The 19246-nt window shown below is 45.3% G+C and overlaps 2 protein-coding genes and 1 long non-coding RNA gene across 5 annotated transcripts in view; 2 read left to right on the forward strand and 1 right to left on the reverse strand.

The window, feature by feature from the left end:
* Positions 1-1245: 1245 nt before the first annotated feature.
* LOC311629092 lies at positions 1246-14209 on the forward strand. The gene is made up of 5 exons (XR_014796139.1): positions 1246-1992; positions 2832-3096; positions 6325-6442; positions 7283-7365; positions 11877-14209. It is a non-coding gene; the product is annotated as an uncharacterized lncRNA (long non-coding RNA).
* Positions 9209-17074, reverse strand: FKBP14 (FKBP prolyl isomerase 14). Its single transcript, XM_084896916.1, has 4 exons — positions 16700-17074; positions 14216-14367; positions 11057-11184; positions 9209-10591 (listed from the first exon to the last, which is right to left on the reverse strand). The coding sequence occupies exons 1-4, from the start codon at positions 16951-16953 to the stop codon at positions 10433-10435; spliced, it is 693 nt and encodes a 230-aa protein (XP_084753042.1). The 5' UTR covers positions 16954-17074; the 3' UTR covers positions 9209-10432.
* A 199-nt stretch (positions 17075-17273) lies between these two features.
* PLEKHA8 (pleckstrin homology domain containing A8) overlaps positions 17274-19246 on the forward strand; it is a 46702-nt gene continuing 44729 nt past the window's right edge. The window contains exons 1-2 of one of the 3 annotated variants that reach the window (XM_084896871.1): positions 18804-19069; positions 19104-19230. In XM_084896871.1, the coding sequence (XP_084752997.1) occupies positions 18809-19069; positions 19104-19230 (388 nt within the window). In that variant the 5' untranslated portion in view covers positions 18804-18808. Of the gene's footprint in view, positions 17390-18803; positions 19231-19246 lie in introns of those variants that run through there. The other 2 variants (XM_084896873.1, XM_084896872.1) reach the window with 2 other exon arrangements.

Genomic DNA, 19246 nt, shown 5'->3' on the forward strand with positions numbered 1-19246 from the left:
ACATGGTTCGGAGAATTCAAACACAAATGCTAGAAAAGAGCTCTGTCTTCAGTGCTGCTTCAAAGCATTTTACATCAGACTTGTTATTTACTTGTACTTAAAATCAGATCCATTCCAAAGCTATTCTATATCCCACTCTGTTTTCTTTTAGTTAAAAACAAAAAAAAAATGGCCTATGGGTTCTCTGCATGAATCAACAACTGATTTTTAATCAGAGAACACATTTTTCACCTCAAAGATTGTGATTAAGATAACGTCTTCGGAGTTTAAATACAGAAGCAGTTTAGTCAATGTGAACATGAGGCTCAGGCAGCTTAAGCAGTTAAATGGGCTTGGTTAAGGAACCTCTAGATTTTTAAATTCATGGTACAGTCTGGTTTCGGGGTACCCTGTTTGCCACTCATGACAGGTTTGCCCTGTTCTCCCAGGGTGGTATGTGGAATCCTGAACTGGGAGAGTTTCAAGACCTGGATTTCAGTCCTCACTGCCAGGGCCAACCAGCTACATGACCTTGGGCCCACATCCCCTCTCCCCCCGACCCCGCACTCCCATCCCCTGCTGGCCTCAGCCTCCTAGGCTGTACCAGGGGAGTTGCCAACAGTGTTTTCTCAGGCTGCGTCCAGCCAGCATCGCCATTCCTGACCTCTGTGCTAATCTTCCCCCATCCATTATCCCCCAAACAAATGCTGCCTCATGCCTCTCCTCTTCCTCACTGAGAAGATGCCTGGCAGTGAGAAGAGAAAGGAAAGCTGCTTAGGAGAGAGGGAGGAATCCTGAAATGAGTCACCTTTTGAGAATTCACCATCCTCTGATGAATTCTGCGTGCTTGGTCATGGTGTTAAATCAAGTCCTGCAATGAGACTGGCTCCAAGGGCCTGCCAGGAGTTATGTCTACTATTCCTGAGTGATGTTGACACTAGACACCCCTGTCTCTTAAGAGCCAGTTGTTAATACAAAGCAACACTGAGGTTATACATCAGACTGACATCAGCAGCCACATACATGGACTTCAGCGGAACCTGGAGGAAGTCAGATCAGAATCACAGAGCGTTTTAATTGGGTCTTTGCGCCCGCTTTTGATAAGTTAGAGGAAATAAAGTATACAGCATCCCACATTTCCCGCTTATCCTCCCCAGGAGCCTAAAATCTTTAGTCTGCTGCAAACATGACTCCCTGCCCCTATGGCTGCTGCAGCAATCCCCCACCCCCGGAGAGAAGCCTGCCTTCCCCAGATTCCCTGGGGCCGGGTGAGACTGGGCCCTGCTGCTCCCTCCGGCCTGATTCTTCCTGCTGCCATTTTGAATGGACACGGGTCTCCTCTGCAAGGGATGCCTGGGCAAGTCAGGCCTGGAGCCCAGGAGCCTCACACCCTCCCGGAAGCCTGCCTCGTCCTCACCGGGGACGCTAACAAGCCAGGATTCAGCGGCACATCCCGGAGCCCACGTTACTGAGCAGAGCCCTCACCCGGCTTTGCATCCCAGCACATACAGCCTCCTTAGGCGCTGGCTGTTAACGGGCGTGTTTGACCCTTAAACCCGAGTTCTCGCCTGTTCTCTAAAGTTCACGCTCCTGCTTTGCAGACCACACTCGTCTCAGACCTCACCAGTGATGTCACCCCTGATCGGCGCCCCGACAGACAAGAGAACCAGGACGCAGAGGCTAACTGAAGCGGATGAGCATCTCAGGAGGGATAAGTGCACCCCCCCCCCCCACACACACACACACCACCTCACCCCCCACCCCGCCCAGCACCATCGCGTTAACCTGTTAACCTGCCCGACACCCTCTCCCCGAAGAGCCGGGGACCCGGGTGTGGCTGGAAGGCAGTCCTGTTAAGTCCCTGCAGGAGAGGAGCAGCCAGCGGTGCTGGCCCGTAGGGGAGGGCAGTCCCGGACAGGGATCGGGACCCCGCACCAATGGACACGGGGACAGAGCGGGCCACGGGCAGCGGCTGCACCTGCCAACCAGGTCCCCGCGAACCCACCCGGGCAGGTGCGTGACCTCCAGGGAGCGCAGGCCCAATCCCGCGCCCCAGAGCCCTGCACCCCCGGAGCGGCCCAGGGGTGGGGCGGGGGGGCGGGGAACAGGGTGCACAGTCCTCACGGGGCAGCAACTTCACAGGGAGCCCAGGAAAGCAGGGAGAGCCCGGGGAGAGTGTGCGGGAGGGGGCGAAGGGGGGTGAGAGCTAAGGAAGGGGCCAGGGTGGGGCTGGGTGTGCAGAGCGGGGACGCGTCTGACCTGGCTGCGGTGCTCGCACCCGGGGTGGGGCTTCCTGTCCTGCGCCCCGGAGCCCACAAACCGGTCACCCTGCCCGGCGGGGCCCGGCGATGGCGGCTGGGAGCGGACCTGCGGGGGACCGGGTGCCGATGCCCGCGCTCTGGACCCGCCCGCCCGCCGGGCTCACCTGCGGGCCGGGCTCAGGCTGGCTCTGCGGCGCGGATGCTGCGGCCGAGGGCGCGGGTGCTGATGCCGCTGTGGGTGCTGCTGCCGCTGTGGGTGCTGATGCCACGGCCGCGGCTACTGCGGCGACATCCGGGGCTGCGGCTGCAGCGGCGGAGCGGCCGTTCCCGGAGCTCCGGCCCGCCGCCCCCGCTCAGTTTGCACGGCTCACGTGATGCGGGTGCAGCCGCCTCCCCTTGCTCTCCCCCTTCCCCCGTCCCCCTCCCCCATGCGGGGCCGGGCCTGTCTGGGCGCTGCGCACCGAGCCGGGCTGGGGAGGGGGTGGCGGGCAGCGGGAGGAGCTGCCGCCAGGGCGGATCTCCCAGCAGGAGGTGGCTCTGGGCTGAATGGTTGTTTCTAAGTCACCACCTGGGTGACATCTGTCTCCCCAGGGAAAACACGGACTTGCAGGAGCCAGGCCCGCCTCCTCCCGGGCCTCTCCAGGCCTCCGCCGCCGTTCGGTGGTTGTGCACCGGCTTCAGTGCCTAAGCGAGGTTTCCCCTCCGTGACTCACATGTCCAAGCCAATCCCCTGCTTTTAAAGATGCCATCCTGCGTCATGCTGATATGCCAGACCCTGTGTGGGTTACGTGGGCAATGAGGCCCAGAGTTCTCCCAGGGTCACACAGCAAGCAGCAAAGCCAGATTCCATCCCTGGGTTAGTATCACCAACAGGTCACCAAGGGAGTGTGTGTGTGTGTGTGTGTGTGTGTGTGTGTGTGTAAATACTGGCATCTAGTTATTTGATCCAGACATAACCATTTATCTGTTAACATTTATCTGTTGCTTTTATGAAATAGCAAATAAGACTGTCCTGTAAAGAGAAAGCTCACAGGAAAACTTAAGGTGATACCACTCAGGCACATGAAAAGATGCTCACCCTCACTTCCCTTCAAATCAAATACACAAGGTCGCACTTTCCACCTGTCAGATTAGCAAAAATCAAGACGTTTTCTAACCTCCACAGAGGACAATCTGGTAACCACTTCCAAATAGCAGATACATAGATAGTCTTTGGAGGATTCCGCGTCTGGACTTTATCCTACGGCTATGGCACAGGTGTGAAATGATACGCGCACAGGTTATCCGTTTCTCTGTTAGTTGTGCTAGCAACGATTAGAAACAAACGTCCACCAGCTGGGGACTATTCAAAAAGCACAGTATGATGGAACGCTACCCAGATATTTAAAAAGGAGGAAGGTCTCTATGTACTGATATGAGAGATCTCCAACCCATACTAAGTAGGGGAGGGAAGCCATGTGCAAGACATTGTGTGTTATCGTTTGTGGGAAGAAAAAAAATATATATGCCTGTACTCTCATTTGCATAGAATATCTTTGGAAGAATACATTAGAAACTATAATAGTAGATGCCTCCAGGGAACACTGGGTGACTGGATGGAGGGAAGGAAGGAGACTACTTTGCATGTCTTCTGAATGTTATGCTTATGTCGTGGTTTGCCACATCAGCAAATGGATAGTAGGAGAGGGCTGAGGGAATCGGGGCAGATGCTGTAGAACAGAGCAGTGGTACGCACACTCTAGGAGCACAAAGGGATCTTATTGTGCATTTAGTCCAACCAAGAAAACTGTGGCCCAATATCAATATTATATGCTGTAGACCTGGTGCATGGCCGGCAATTGGGGCTGATTGGGACTGTCTCCCTTAGTCCGGATCAGGGCAATGGCGGCTGGTCGGCAGGGAGGGAAAGGGGAAGGCTCCAGGTTGTGTCCAGCCTTCTCTGCCCTCTCTCAGAATCCTGATCAGCCAGACCCCAGCAGCAAACTAACCTACCGGTTGGAGTGTCTGCCCCCTGGTGGTCAGTGTGTCATAGTGGCTGGTCAAGCCGTCAACTAAATGGTCAACCAACTTAGCATGTCATGCTTTTATTATATAGGATTTCATAATAATATTCTACTTTAACATAGTTTGGAAAAACCTGTATTTTGTCCAGTTTTCTATTTGTCACAATAGGATAGCAGGTCCTACAGCAGTTTCTCCTTCATGGGCAGATGGGGAAGTCTAGGGACTGTCATCTTAATGTCCCTCAGGAACCACATGTCTTGATTTAGACTCAACCAGACCCACAACTGTAAGAACTACAAATGCATACTTTACTTATATATAGAACGTCTTCAACATACTAATTTAATAAGAAACATGATCAAACACCTATGCTAGGAATTACACTATTACTGCAAAGATGAAAAAGGCATATCATAGTCTCTCCTCTCAAGAAGTCGGAGGCAAGCAAGAAAATTAAGTATAGAAATAATACATGTGTCTATTATATGTTGCCATTAAGTTAACATAAGAATTATGCAGAGATTAATACATTGATCTAGCATATTAAAAAATGTAAACAAGTTTAAAAAATGATCAATTAAAAATATTGATGACAATGTTGCCTTGTCTTCTAACCAGTATTATTGTCTAAAGAACCCTATGTAATGATTTTGAGGAGTTTGAAGGACATGTGTAATAGAGAAATACCTTCAGCACATTGCTTATAGAGGTATTTTCCTCTTAGTAATTGGCTTGTCTTGTATATAATCTTATGAGAACCAAAAAAAAAAAAAAAAAAAAAAAGGGTGGGGGTGGGGGTTTAACAGAAAAGCCATTAAAAGATGGGAAAGAAGAGTATTAGTCAAGATTAGTCAACCACCTGCCTTAGTTCCATGACAACCGTGTTTAGGAGGGTAGTCTTCTGAATTGGTTACCATAGAAACAAACCTTTAGAATGCCCTCAAATCAATCTAAGGAATTGCTGCCCATATTGAATATAGACAATACAGAGAGATTATAAATATTAAAATCTATTTTAAAATTACTTTTAGAATTCAAATGATCCATCAAGCCCTTTGGAGATTGCTAATTTAGACAACCATAAATTATATCTTGGCAAAAAGTATAAAGTCCTATTCATTATATTTAGGTGGTGGGTTTCTAAATTCAATTATTCAAATGTGTCATTTCAATGGTTCCCATTCCATTTCAAATAACAGTTAATCAGTGTTCTGAACCTAGTTTTTGTTTTGTTTTTTAAATTATTATGTATGCATTACCCTCACTGCTCTGCCTTTAGGAGCCATTGGTGGCTTCAGTCAACTGTACAGAAAATTTAAAGGGGAACTGCCGATTGTTCATTTTGTGACTATCAAAGAACAGGCCTGAGGATTCTGTGATGACCTTTGGGAATTTCCACCAATTCTTCCTTACAGATGTTTTCCTAGTTTGCCTGAATGTAAACAGTCCATTTTATGCTATGTGCAGTGTTTTGTTTTGTTTTAATATAGCTTTATTGATTTTAGAGAGGAAGAGAGAGATAGAAATATCAATAATAAGGGAATCATTGATTGGCTGCCTCCTACACATCCCACCCTGGGGATGGAATCTGGAATAGAAAGATGTGGCTGAATGTCACATGTGGATGAATGTCATAATGTTCCCAATTTCTAACCAGAGGTAAAAAACAAACAAGCAAACAAAAAACAAAAAACCTAGATTTAGAGTTATATTAACATAAAATGCACTCCACCATGTCTGCAACAAATAAATGAGAAAATGCTGTAAGAAGCTGGAATTAAGCCCCAATAGGCCCCCAATCCTTTCTTCATTCTTTAGATTAATGAAAACTGTCCCTCACCACCTCCATTTACATTGCGTGTGGGATCGTTTTTTCCTGCAACCATTCACCAAAAAGGGCATTATCTCGAGCTGCCGCAGGGCGGGATTTTACCGGTAAGTTAATGACATGACTTGTAAACGCCCAGAAATCCCCACATGGCATATACTTCCGCTGTTACTAGAGACCAGGGGACAGCATTTGCTTTACTCCAGATTTTTTATTCTATTTTAGTAAACATCTCTTGTCTTTTGTCTTTAGGTCATAAAATAAGACTGAGTTCGTCTAGCTCACAGGCCCTCGGGTTGGCTTTGAAGATCCGTAGCTGACCTGTCCTCGCTGGAGGCATGGCATCCCAGCGGCGTCACTAGCAGCCCAGGTACACACAGACGAGGGCTCGGGACTTCCAGCAACCTCCAAGTGCCCCTTCCCTGTTCCTCAACTTCCTCTAAATACTGTCACGTACTGTGTTTCGTGTGTGACATTCAGCCACATCTTTCTATTGTGATCACACCCCCGGGTATTCTGTTTGAGACATTCTAGATTTTTAAAAAGCGATTCTTAAATTTCTAGCTAAACTTAATTAAATGGGGTAATTATAGCTGTGCAGAATAACCATGAAAAGTAGTACAAATACAGCTTCCTCTACGTATTGTGACACAGTACTGCACCTGCGTACAGTGTCATAGCCAGCCACTGAGTCCCTTCGATACACCTCCAGCTCAGGCGGTGAAAAGGGTTACTGTTGGTTTTATCTAGAGAACCACTAGGCGATTCAACCTAAATTACAGCTTCACGCTAAACTGAAAGACAAAATTTCAGAGGGGAAATCTTGTACTAGATAGAGCATTTCAATAACTGTCTTTAGTAGGAAACTTTAGGTGCATGCCGTATATGGTTTGTATGTGGCATATAGTACACTATGTATACACATACAAATATGCACATGCATACACATATAGACACCTCTATATTTTAAAGAAAAGTTTTATTTTTTTCCGAAATCTCTTGACTGTATATTCTTCTAAAGAAATGAGTGATAGGTAATTCTGAAAGGAAAAAAAATAATACAGAAGAATAATTTGGAGGAAGTCAAGGCTGTTTTCTCTCATCTAGTAGGGTTATTAATACAACGATACTTCACTTTTTAAAGAAAAAGGTGGAAAAAAATATTTTTTTCCATAACATCGCACATAACATCTCTGTTCTCCTTTTGTAGTTTATAAACAACTCTGAGGAGTCACCCATACGCTCAAGTGCAGGGAGGAGAGAGCATGCTGATATGGAAGTAGCAGAACAGAGGTAAGCAATATCCTGTATCATGCATCAGATGAGAAATACAAATTCATTTCCACAAAGAAAGTTTCAAGTAGCTCGTCTCCCATCTGATTCAGAAGTCGTTTCCTTGTTATTTTTACAGCACCCCACACTTCATTTAATTACATACCGTAACTTATAGCACTAATTTACTCAGTAGGCATTAATCATCGTAACACCCACCCATGACACACAATAAAATCCCAAACCAAAACAACAGTGATAGCCCTACCGGTTTGGCTCAGGGGCTAGAGCGTCAGCCTGTGGACCAAAAGGCCCTGGGTTCGATTCTCGTCCAGGGCATGTACCTTGGTTGCAGGCTCCTCCCTGGCCTGGGCCCTGGTCAGGACGCATGCAGGAGACAACCAATCAATGTGTTTCTCTCACATCGCTGTTTCTCTCTGTCTTTTCCTCTCTCTTCTACTCTCTCTAAAAGATCAACGGAAAAATATCCTCAGGTGAGGATTAACAACAAAAACAATAACCCACAAAACAACAGTGATAACTACCACCATTAAACAAACAGAAACCCCACATACACATTCTCCAGTACCCAACATTCACTATTAACTCCTGCTTTCAATGCTCAAGGTTTAATGCCTATTTGTTTCAAAACAATCGAACCAAAACCACAGCTTTCCTTACAACTATATCTAAACAGAGGAATCAGATACATTCCAAGCGTCATTATACATGTCCCCAAACTACCTGTCCATCTTCCTCACTTGGTTTTTATATAAAACCTAGGAAGAACAGTTAAGAAAATCAATGAAACTACTGAAGAAATTGGTGAAGAATTTTTCAGAAAAACAATTCTTTTCCAAATAATCTTTATTTTCAAAAAAAAAAAAAAAAATACCATAACACAGTCCTACAAATTTAAATAAGACACAGCTAGCAGGATTAATGAGTGCAATGATACACATGTGAAGTCAGTTGGTGTCTGATTATTCCCACAAATGGAAAGGTGCAAAGAGGTAAATAAGCCAAAGAAGGCAGTTAACTTAAAGACAACCTAACCTAGTGAAATGTTTTCATTTCATACTTGTGTCTAGATGTTTATTAGATGTCTAGATGGGAATTGATACAAATCCACATGAGATGAAGGAATATACTGCCTGAACACTCAGAATTCTTTTTACTTCTCTTGTTCTGCAGTAGACAGTGTCAGTAATGTTCCTACAAAGTAGCATCATAAGGCTTTCTGTAAGGTGACTTTGAACTCCTGTAGGTTGAGGAAAAGGGCAGTGAACTTAAAAAGTTTTCTAGCCATAGCTGATTTCACCAGAGAAAGGTGTTAGTAAGGAAAACGTCAATACAGAATCAGTGAAAGTCGTCTATATCTGATGTAACAGTTGTTCATAATTCTTTAAAGAAAAAAAAAAAATCTAGAGCTCAACAGGAATGAAAAGACTAAGATACACATGGGGAACCTCACACCACACATGGTTTTTGAGGCAATTCATTGCTGACCCCAAGATTTTTCAAAGAAACCAGAGCCGTTTCTGGAGCATGGGGAGAATTCTATGGCACCAGGCATAGCCAGTAAAGTATCTTCAAAGGATAAGGACCCACATTGAAGAGAAAATTAGGAAAGCAAACTGAAGAGAAAATTAGACCCAGTAAATGCAAAGAAAATTTTTCTTTTCAATATAGGTACAGGGCAGTAAGAAGATAATGAACTTGAGGACTGAAGTCTGGCTCAGTAAGTTAGCTGTTGCCTGCAGTCACAACAATCTTGTTGAATGACAATTTCCTCACCTATAAAATAGGTAAACTCCACCAGCTTTTATCATGGACTTCAGAGCAATGAGAGTCAAAGTTAGTGATACATTTGAGATCACTTTGTAAATGATGATACTTTTTTTTTTTTTGGAGAGATAGGAAGGAAAAGAGTGAGACATTGATCAATGAGAAACATCAATGGGCTGCCTCCTTCATGCCCCCTACTGGGGATCAAGCCCACAACTCAAGCATGTACCCTGATGGGGAATCAAACCAGTGACCTCTTGGTACATAGGATGACACCCAACCAACTGAGCCACAGGGGCCAGGGCTAAAGACTATTCTTAGTAAATGGGGAATTGGATACTTTTTAAACTATTGAGGATAAAAGCCAATTGAAGAAAACATAATAAAATTATCAAATTTTTACCTTATTCAATAGCAGCTACTGTGGGTCTGCCTTATTTCCTGATGGGGCAGAAATGGGAAAATTTTGATTGGTTAACTAATCATGATATGTTACTATAGTATAATACACTAGTTATAGATTATTAACTTAAAAACCAGGAAGGATAATTGGTTAGCCATAAAAAGTAAACACGGACTAAATACAACTTTCTACCTCATCTACAATATTTTGACACATTTTATTAGGAAAAAACAAACAAATAATTGGTTCTGTTTATCATGATAAGTCAGTAGCGATCAGGAACCAAGCCTTATACTATAACTTCAGTACTGGGCAGAATGTTCAAAGTATACACACTTATAAGTCATTAACTTTATCAAACACTTCAGCATTGCACATCTCCTCAGTAAAGCAGTAACTGTTAACAAATAAAGTTCAACAACCATCTTCCTGTTGCTTCAAGCAGAGAATTAAAGGCAGATAACACTTTCATTATAACATGAAAATAGTAAGCTTTGGGTTATTGCAAAAAGCGTTGCAAATGTCAGGATCTAACTTAGCAAAAATGGGGGGAAGCAGAAACAGAGGGTGCTGATTTGTGATATACTTGCACTTATGTTGGACAAGGTCCCCATTGTAATATTTTAAAGTTACAAATAAGACTTCATAGGTGAAAGTAGAAAACGGTCCAGAATTCTCCTTATTCAAAGATAAAAACATTTTTTCTTCCCAGTAATTCACCAGAAAGAAATGGGCACTTAGAAACCCTAAAGGTTTTTAAATAATATTCAGAAAAAAAATATTTAAAAAAAACAAAGCAAGAACAGAATAAAATAATGTTAAAAAATAAGACTTTCTTTAAAAGACGGTTGCCGGCTCTTTAAAGATGGCTGCTGTATAAAAAAGGCAGATGTATCTCTATAACTCGTCATGTTTATATGTAAATTCTCTGGCAGATATAAATCCATCCTTGTCTTCATCTTCTTTATCAAAAATATCCTCCACCAAAACATCGTGATGACTTTCATTCACCACCGCACCATGCTTTTCAAACTCCTTCTTCAAATACACTTTAACCTACAAAATGATGGTCTCGTTAGTACTTCTTACTTGTAAGACACCTGCATTGAGTCAGTCAATAATATCACAGACTGGACTGGTAGCTCGTTTAATGATATACAACAACTGCTTTATGGCAACTATTTTTCGGGATATCTATGTTTCTTATGCAATAACTCCGGAATGGGAATTGTCTTGGCAAAATGGATCTTTCAAAAACTTAGGGCAAGACAAAATAGTCAACCTTATTTGATGCATTGGGGGGAGAGAGAAAAAGTCAAAAGAATAAGTGGTGTTTTTAAAGTCTCAAAATCTCTCTCTCCAAAATAATGATTTCCTATGAAAAAGTCCATTTTCAAAGCATAGGCACTTAAAGAAGTTTTATAAATAACATTTTACCCAAATTAAAAATAAATTTTCTTTAAAAACATATTTCTAAAAAAGAGTGAAGGGAAGAAAGAGAGAGGAGGAAGGAATAGTCACCTCATCTTTAGAGAGTTTCCAGTCGTCATTAAGATCCATTTCTTGGAATGATTCATGGGATCTTGGTCCATTTCGAATCTCCAGGAGGTCGATGTTAAATATCAGTGTGCTCTCTGGGGGTATTTTACCTAAATGGGAGGCGGGGGGGGGGGGGGGGGGGGGGGGGGGGTGGTCAGTTGAATTTAAAAGATCCCAAATTTTGATGACAGAAAACTTATGGTACTGGATGAAACATTCTTTTAATTGAATTAAATGAAGAGCCCTCCTAAGATTATCACATATAATGGAAATTACTTATAATCATATTTGACTCAAACAAATAGAATAAAGAAGAAATAATTCAAATTAATAGATGAAAAGCAGTCTGATTTTGGTTTTGAGATTAGAAATTGTTCTAGATACACACACATAGCTAATGGCCTGGGGTATTAAAATTTCAAATGCAATTAAGGTATTACATATTATAAGTCAAAAGTGACTTAAAGTGCTTGAGATATTTGGGAGTTAATTATAGTACAAGTGATTTACTAACTTGAGTCAGAAAGTCCTGACCTAGAAATATATATCATCCTGCCGTTTCTGCCAATGGAGGTGGTTTATAATTGGCTGAGCTCCGGTGTCATCCTATCTAGGTTTGCAGCTTACTCCTGCCTCTCTCTAAGCCTCAGTTTCCCAATCTGTAAAACACAAATGACAATAATGCCCACCTCCAGAGTCTGTTGGGAAGATAAAGGAAGGTAACTCCATGTAAAATACTTACCATTTTGCTTGATAATAGTAAGCTCTCAATATACGTTACTAAGATATAATTCTCTTGCAGGCTTTACAAACAATTCAAGCCTGGCCAGTGTTGCTCAGTGGTTGAATGTCAACCCATGAACCAAGAGATCACAGGTTCAATTCCCGGTCAGGGCGCATGGCTGGGTTGGGGGCTCAATCTCCCCAATCCCTAGTGAGGAGCATGCAGGAGACAGTGTTCTCTCTCATCAATGTTTCTATCTCTCTATCCCTCTCCCTCTCTCTTTCTCTCCAAAATAAAAATGTAAAAAAAAAAAAAAGAAATTTCAGAAAGTTAGGCCGTTGCACATATATGGAAGAAATTTCAGGAGAGGGGATAAATTAAAACACATTGCTGAAAAGGGAAATTAAAAAAATCTTTGAAAGTGAGAAGAGCATTGTTAAAGGCCCAGGGACCTTAAATTTTTTTTTTTTTTTTTTCCTGGGAAGTAAAGACAATTCTTTCAACTTTTTGCTTATAACTATATTAACATACAGATCTAGATAAACACTATCAATACTTCTTAGCCTCCCCATCCCACCTATTTCCACGAAGGGGCATTTGTAAGTGCAGAAGGGACAAAACTCACGCAGCGTGCTGAAGTCTTACCGTCGCAGATCTAGACAGAGAAGGGCATGCACTAGGTCGTCGGGGAAGCGGTGCCTTTCCGCAGGCGGCATGCAAACGATGCTACAGGCCTACAGAACTAGCGTTAACACATATTCGCAGAGTTAGTTTCACGCTGGAAGGAAATGACTCCTATTTACTTGTTATAAAGTGAAATTGAGTTAAATGCAGGGTGGCTACAGAGTAATGGGCTAGTGCTAGGTGTAGAAATATTGAAGGTGAGAAGATAAAGATACAGGAAGGTGAAAGAATGCATTTGACCATCAGAGAAACACTTTCTAGATAGTTGATTTTTTTTTCCTCTTAAGAGGATTATTATTAAAATAAGGAACTAATTTGTTAGTACATTCCATTCCATGCGTAAGATTTATACAGCAAGTTCAAGTCCCATCTTAGAATATATACTTCTTCACGTAGGACCCCTACTTTCTTCCCAGGAAACTGGGACTAGGGTTCCCACTTTGTAAATGGTTTAGTAAACTTTAGACCTAAGGATACTGTGAAGTCTATATTCCTATTACCTCCTAGTGGTTCTTCATTTTATTCTAATGACTACTTAAAATTCTTTTCCCCTTCATTATGTAGGTAATAGATGCCCATTGCAGAAGATTTGGAAGAGGTAGAACCAGAAATAAAAATAACTCCCAGCCCCATCATTAATATTCTTATTATTCTTTGTGATTCACATTGTATGTGTATAAACTTTTTTCTAATACTTACTGTCATAGTATAATATTATATATACTATAGCTTTATTTTCTACTTTTATATAAATATTATATCATACACATTTTGGATCTAATTTTTTAAAGCTTTAAAATGCCATTTTTAAGTAACTGGGTCATATTTTATTGCACTAAACCCTTCTCATTATACGCTTAAGTTGGTTCCAATTTTGTTGCCATTAGAAACAGCACAGGAATGGACATCGCTGTTCACAAATCTTTCTTCTGATACCTGTTTATTCCCTTAGATTTGATCACAACAAAGGAAATATCGGCCACAGGCACATCCTGTGCTTGAAACACCTCCTGGCCTCCTGTGAGTGGCCCGTTGGAGAGCTGCACAGGCTCCCGCCGCAGCCACAGGTGCAGGGGCCGCCCTGGGCCAGCGAGCACACTTGCTTCGGCTCTCCTAACCTCGTTTCATGTCACCCCATCCGTTTTCTAGGTTAAATCATTAAAAAATGTATAAGTTTTGCTGTGGGAAACTTCAGTGGAGTATCACATACTGCCCACATCTAAAATGGCATGTGATTTTAACAGCCTATCTTTTAAAGGTCCGACTCATCAGCACACGTATGTTGAGTGAGCTTTCTTTCGCACTGTTAAATACATTGGTGAGTTTCCCTGGGGTAGGATGCAAAAGTTCTGGAGACCGACAGCGGTGATATGTGCACGGCAATGTGAATGTACGTAATGCACTGAATGGTACACTTAAAAATGGCTGAAACGGTAAATATTCTGTTATGAATGCTGTACCATACACCCATACACAGAAGAAGCCATCAGATTGTGAACAAGGTGGATAATACTAGAGCTTTTTTCATTGCTAGCTTAGTTGGCCATTTCAAATTTGTTAGCTTATGGCTAAAATCGGCCATTTCAAATAATAAGCAAGATATAATGATATTTCCCAAAGAAATACAAATTTTCTATTTCTTGCTAGAGGGGAAACATACCTAGTAGCTACAGTGATTCTGTCTCCTTTAGAAAGAGCTTTAGTGCCACAGGAAAATGTGGAATGGTTATTACCTTTTCCTTCTTTCCCATAGCCCAGGGCAGGGGGAATGACGAGCTTTCTCTTCTCTCCCACACACATGCCCTTCAAGCCCTGGTCCCAGCCTTTGAGAGCCTCCAGGATGCCCAGGGTAAACCAGATGGGCTGGCCATTGTTATGTTTGTGGCTACAATAGGAAGAAAACACATTAGAACATTGTAGTAACATTTTTATTTTATTTTATTGATTTTGTACAGAGAGGAATGAAGAGAGATAGAAAGCTAGAAACATGGATGAGAGAGAGTCATCGATCAGCTGCCTCTTGCACACCCCCTACTGGGGATATGCCCGCAACCAAGGTACATGCCCTTGACCAGAATCGAACCCGGGTCCCTTCAGTCCCCAAGCCGACGCTCTATCCATTGAGCCAAACCGGTCTCGGCTGTAGTAACTTTTTTATTGTTGTAGTACATTCTCCCCACCCATAGCGATTAAATTTGGAAACTAATGAAAACAGCAACACACACATGTCAATTTTATGATATAATTCAATTCACTGCCCAAATTTCTTGATGCACATTTCACTGTTGACTTAGTTAGAAAAGTGCAGATGGCATAATAATAAAAACAATAAACAAATATTATTTTTAAAATGTTACTGTTTTGTTTTTTGTTGTTTTTTATTGTTGTTTTTTGAGAGAGACAGAGAAATTTGTTGTTCCACTTATTTATGAATTCATTGGTTGCTTGTATGTGCCCTGACTGGGGATCTAACCCTCAGCCTCTGTGTTTCAGAAAGATGCTCTAAGCAACTGAGTACCTGGCCAGGGCTTAAACCATTCAACAATTACTTGAGCATTTACCATATACCAGGTATTACCCCAAACACTTTTCCTCTTTTAATTCTAACAATGATCCTATGGGGTAAGTACCATTTTCCCCTGCAAGTGTATCTTGTAGGTGAGGACTCTGCGGTTAGTATTTGACTTAACTACAAAGTTCAAGGTCTTAATCACAGAGGGATGTTGTCCCAGGAAGACTACGAGGAGAAGAGGGAGAGGAATAGTTAAAAGTGGGTGACAGTGGATAGAGCGTCGGCCTGCAGACTGAAAGGTCCTGGGTTCAATTCCGGTCAAGGTCATGTACCTTGGTTGTGGGCACATCCCCAGTGGGGGGGGTGCAGGAGGCAGCTGATCGATGTTTCTAACTCTCTTTCCCTCTCCCTTCCACTCTGTAAAAAAATCAATAAAATATATATATTTTTTAAAAGTGGGTGAGTTTGGGGAGGAGGATGGGGGCTAGGGAGAATTTACCCTCAACAGAAGCTATTATTGATTCTTGGCCCACACACGTGTCCATCCTCACACAGACACGGAGAGTCAGGAGCACAGCATCTTCACACATGCCTACAAACTCTCCTTCTGTACAGCCTGCGGACAGCTCTGTAGCTGGAAAGGCTGCTCTTCCACCTACCCCACCCTTTATCCCCACTCAGACCCTGCCTTCCTCTCCCCGTGAGGGGCTTACTGTGGGGCTGTGCAGGAAAGCCTGGAGTAATGGCCCCTCGAGGCCGAGGAAGAGAAGGGTCAGGATATACTGGCTCATGAGCTAAAGGAAGGCCAGCCGGAGAAAAGCCAGCTGCGGAGCTACTGGGGGGCTTGAGGGCTGAGCAGCGTCTGAGTCTCAGGGAGCTCCCTTTTGGCACCACGGGAAAGGGTTCTTCTAGCAAGTGTACCTAGGAGGTGAGAAGGGAAGGCACCCTACGGGTTTTCATTAAGTTTAAAGAAAGCCTATCACTTCCTCTTTTCCTCCATTTCTCCCACGATCAAGGGAACGTTTGTTCCAATTGTAGGAAATCTGGGAAGGGCGGGGGGGGGGGGGGGGGGGGGGAGAAGGAAAACAAGAACCTATCACCCGACAGACCACAGTTTGTGCACATTTCTTGTCTCCGCAAAGGGGATTAAGCCTTTATTTATTTACCACAGAGGCTGTGGTTCTAGAAAGGGCAAACATGCTTTGTACACGGGCCCATTCATGGTCCTTCTTCACCATTCTCCAGGCAGGCAGTTCCTGACCATTGACATACACGGAGGCTGCAGACAACAGTGCCCTCAGCAGTTACCAGACTTCAGGAGCAAACTGCTCAAAAGCGGCCCAGGACTCTCACCTGGAGTCCACCTAGAGTTTTGGTTCTGAGACATGGAGGACCCTAGGTCTAATTTTTATAATCACTTTATAATTTTCATAATCATAAAAATTATTTTCTAATAATAAGGGGTCCTTCTTTCTCTTGACAACCTGTTTCCCATAAGACCTGCAAAGATCTCCTTACCTAAGATTGGCTTTAAACCATTCCCTTTCCCCCAAAGGAGGAAATGAGACATTTCAGGGGTTTTTGTTTGTTTGTTTGTTTTGTTTTTTTACATGGTAAAACTCGGTGCACTCTAGCTGTCCTGCCCAGGGGCTGGGAGGGGTGGGCGGGCTCTTGGTTGCTGCGCCTGCGGGGCAGGATTACTTACGTGGAGTGAAATAAGGAGCCATCCTTCTCTAAGTAGCCCTCGTAGTGGAGCAGCATCAGGTCCCCGCCTTTGGTCTGGCGGTGGCAGATGAACGGCTTCTGCAGCACCTCGATCTTCACCTCTGGCTCGGGGATCAGCGCCCCGCTCAGCGCAGGGACCAGCAGCGTCAGGACCGAGCTCCACAAGAAGAGCCTCATGTCGCCGGAGCGGGAAAGAAACTCCCACCGACACAGAGGAAGGGCCCCGGACCTCATCGAGTTAAGGATAAAAAAGCTGATGGCTTCAGGAGGGCGGCCTCAGGCAAGTTCATGACTCTCCCTCCCTAGCAACGTGGCACGTTCACCGCCGGCAACTTTCCCACGCGCGGCGGGCTCGCCTCCAAAGGGTTAATCCCGAACGCCGAGCCGGAGTGGCTCTGACTGAGTGGGCGTCTGAGAATGGCGGCCTCCCATTGGCTGGAAGTGCTGTCGCTCAGGCGCCTCCCAGCCAATGACGTTGCAATAATGTAATTTACCGCCCTCTGGAGCCGGAGCCGCCCGGAGAGGGGGCGAACCACAAGGAGCGGTCCTAGAGCCCGGCGGATGAAGGGATTCCGCAGCTGGGAATTTTGGAAGAGAAGTGCGGGGCGCGGAGCTACCCCGGAAACTCCCCCGGCAGATTTGCACGTGTCAAGTACCCCGACTGAGTGAGGTGGGAAGATTCCTGGGGTCTTGTGAAAACTGCAGAACTTTCCGGAAATAGTCATTTATTCTCGCCGTGGGTGAGAAGCCCCCAAAATTTCACAATCCATAGACTCCTGCGATTGCTTACTATGTAACTGATGGTATAAACGATGAAGACTTATATCGTGCTGTAGGGTTCCCAAAGCGCGTTCCCGTGCGTGATCTTTACTACACAGCCTGTAGGCAGGGTCTTTTATCCCATATGAAATACGTATAGTTAAGCTAGGAGAGATCAAGAGTCCAGTTTAAGATTATTCAGCGCCGAAGCAGTTGAGCTCCGCCTTTAAATCAGGTCTGGCGCATTCTACAACGCCGTATAGCCTTATGGCTACTAATAATTTATCACTTAGATGTTCTTACTCCAGAGGATCGATAACAGCTTCTGTTGAGGATAAGCACGTCACACTTCCGCTTTGAGAAGAAATGGTAATCCTACGAGTTAACATAGGTTCATCTCAGCTGAAAATGTTTCAGTTTTACATTTTCCACCTAATTTCAAAAGTAGTACGTGTTCATTTAGTACTGTAAAGCACTAAAGTAGGGTTTCCAGTTAGACTGCAGGAGCTGGATTCCATTTGAATTTCAGATAAACAACCAATTGTTCTGTATTTTTATCTGCTCAATACGGCAAATAAACCTTACACTAAAGAAAAAGAGAAGAAGAAAAAGGGGGGGTTGGGGGGAGATCGCCTATAACGCCGCAAATAATTTTATCATGTTGGTCCGTGCTTCTGTGACATGTGCCTAAAATACTTTGGATCTCATTGTACACTTCGTTTCGTAACCTGCTCTTTCCACTCATCTGTAGTGAACATTCTCCCTGCTCAGATATCCTTGGCCCAGAACGTTCTCACACTTTCATAGGAACCCCATGCAGATTTCTATTTGGGAGGCTGGGGCGAGAGGCGAGATTCTGCAATTCCGACGAGCTCCCAGGTGATGCCAATGCTGCCGTCCACGGACCACATTTCTAGGGGCCAGGCCTTAGCATTTCGACATTGCATTCACGCTGGCCACACAGCATTCTGTCGCGAACCTCCCCGTCATCTCCGTAAGCCCTATTGTTGGGTCCCTCGAATGTACAGGACCAATCGACAGCCTGGACCAGAACCCAGGGGCCACCTCATCAGGGACCCCGCGAACCCCCAAACATCGCGAGGTGGGACCCGACCTATCTTTTGCACCGTTCCCAGGGAGCGCTCCCAACACCTGTCCCACCCAGAGGCTTCCTTTCCTTCTCCTTTGGCCTCGAGCACTTCCGCCCCTGCCCGCCTCCGGGGACTCCATTTCCCAGCGGGCCTCACTGTCTCCCGAAGCCCCGCCCCTTTCGTCGCCGCCAAAACCCGGCGTGGATTTTCGCTCCGGGCGCGCCAGCGGTGCACTGGGCATGCGCGAGAGGACCCGGGCCCGGCTGGTCGGGGACTCCGGGAGCGCGCGGTGCCCGCGCCGCCGCCGCCGCCGGCTTCCCGCTGCCTCGCTCGCGGCACTAGGAAGGCTCCGCCGCTCCTCCGGTCCCCCCGGGCCCCGGCCCCCGAGCAGGCGGAGGCGCGCCGGCCCCTGTCCTGCCCTCACGTGCCGAGGCCGCCGCCGCAGTGACCCCGCCCCCGGGCGGCGATGTGACCGGCCGGGCGTCCCCGCAGCGCGGCGGGCCGGGCGCCGGGAGTGGGCGGCGCGGCGGCGGCGCCGGGCGATGGCCCTGCGGCCGGCGCTCCTCGCCGCGGGGGGCCGGGAGCAGTGAGGGCCGCGGGCCGGGCAGCGCGGCCCGCGCCATGGAGGGGGTGCTGTACAAGTGGACCAACTACCTGAGCGGTGAGGGGGCGCCGCG

This window comes from Pipistrellus hanaki, assembly GCF_964339955.1.
Source record: "Pipistrellus hanaki genome assembly, chromosome: 10".
In the NCBI taxonomy this organism is placed as follows: Eukaryota; Metazoa; Chordata; class Mammalia; order Chiroptera; family Vespertilionidae; genus Pipistrellus; species Pipistrellus hanaki.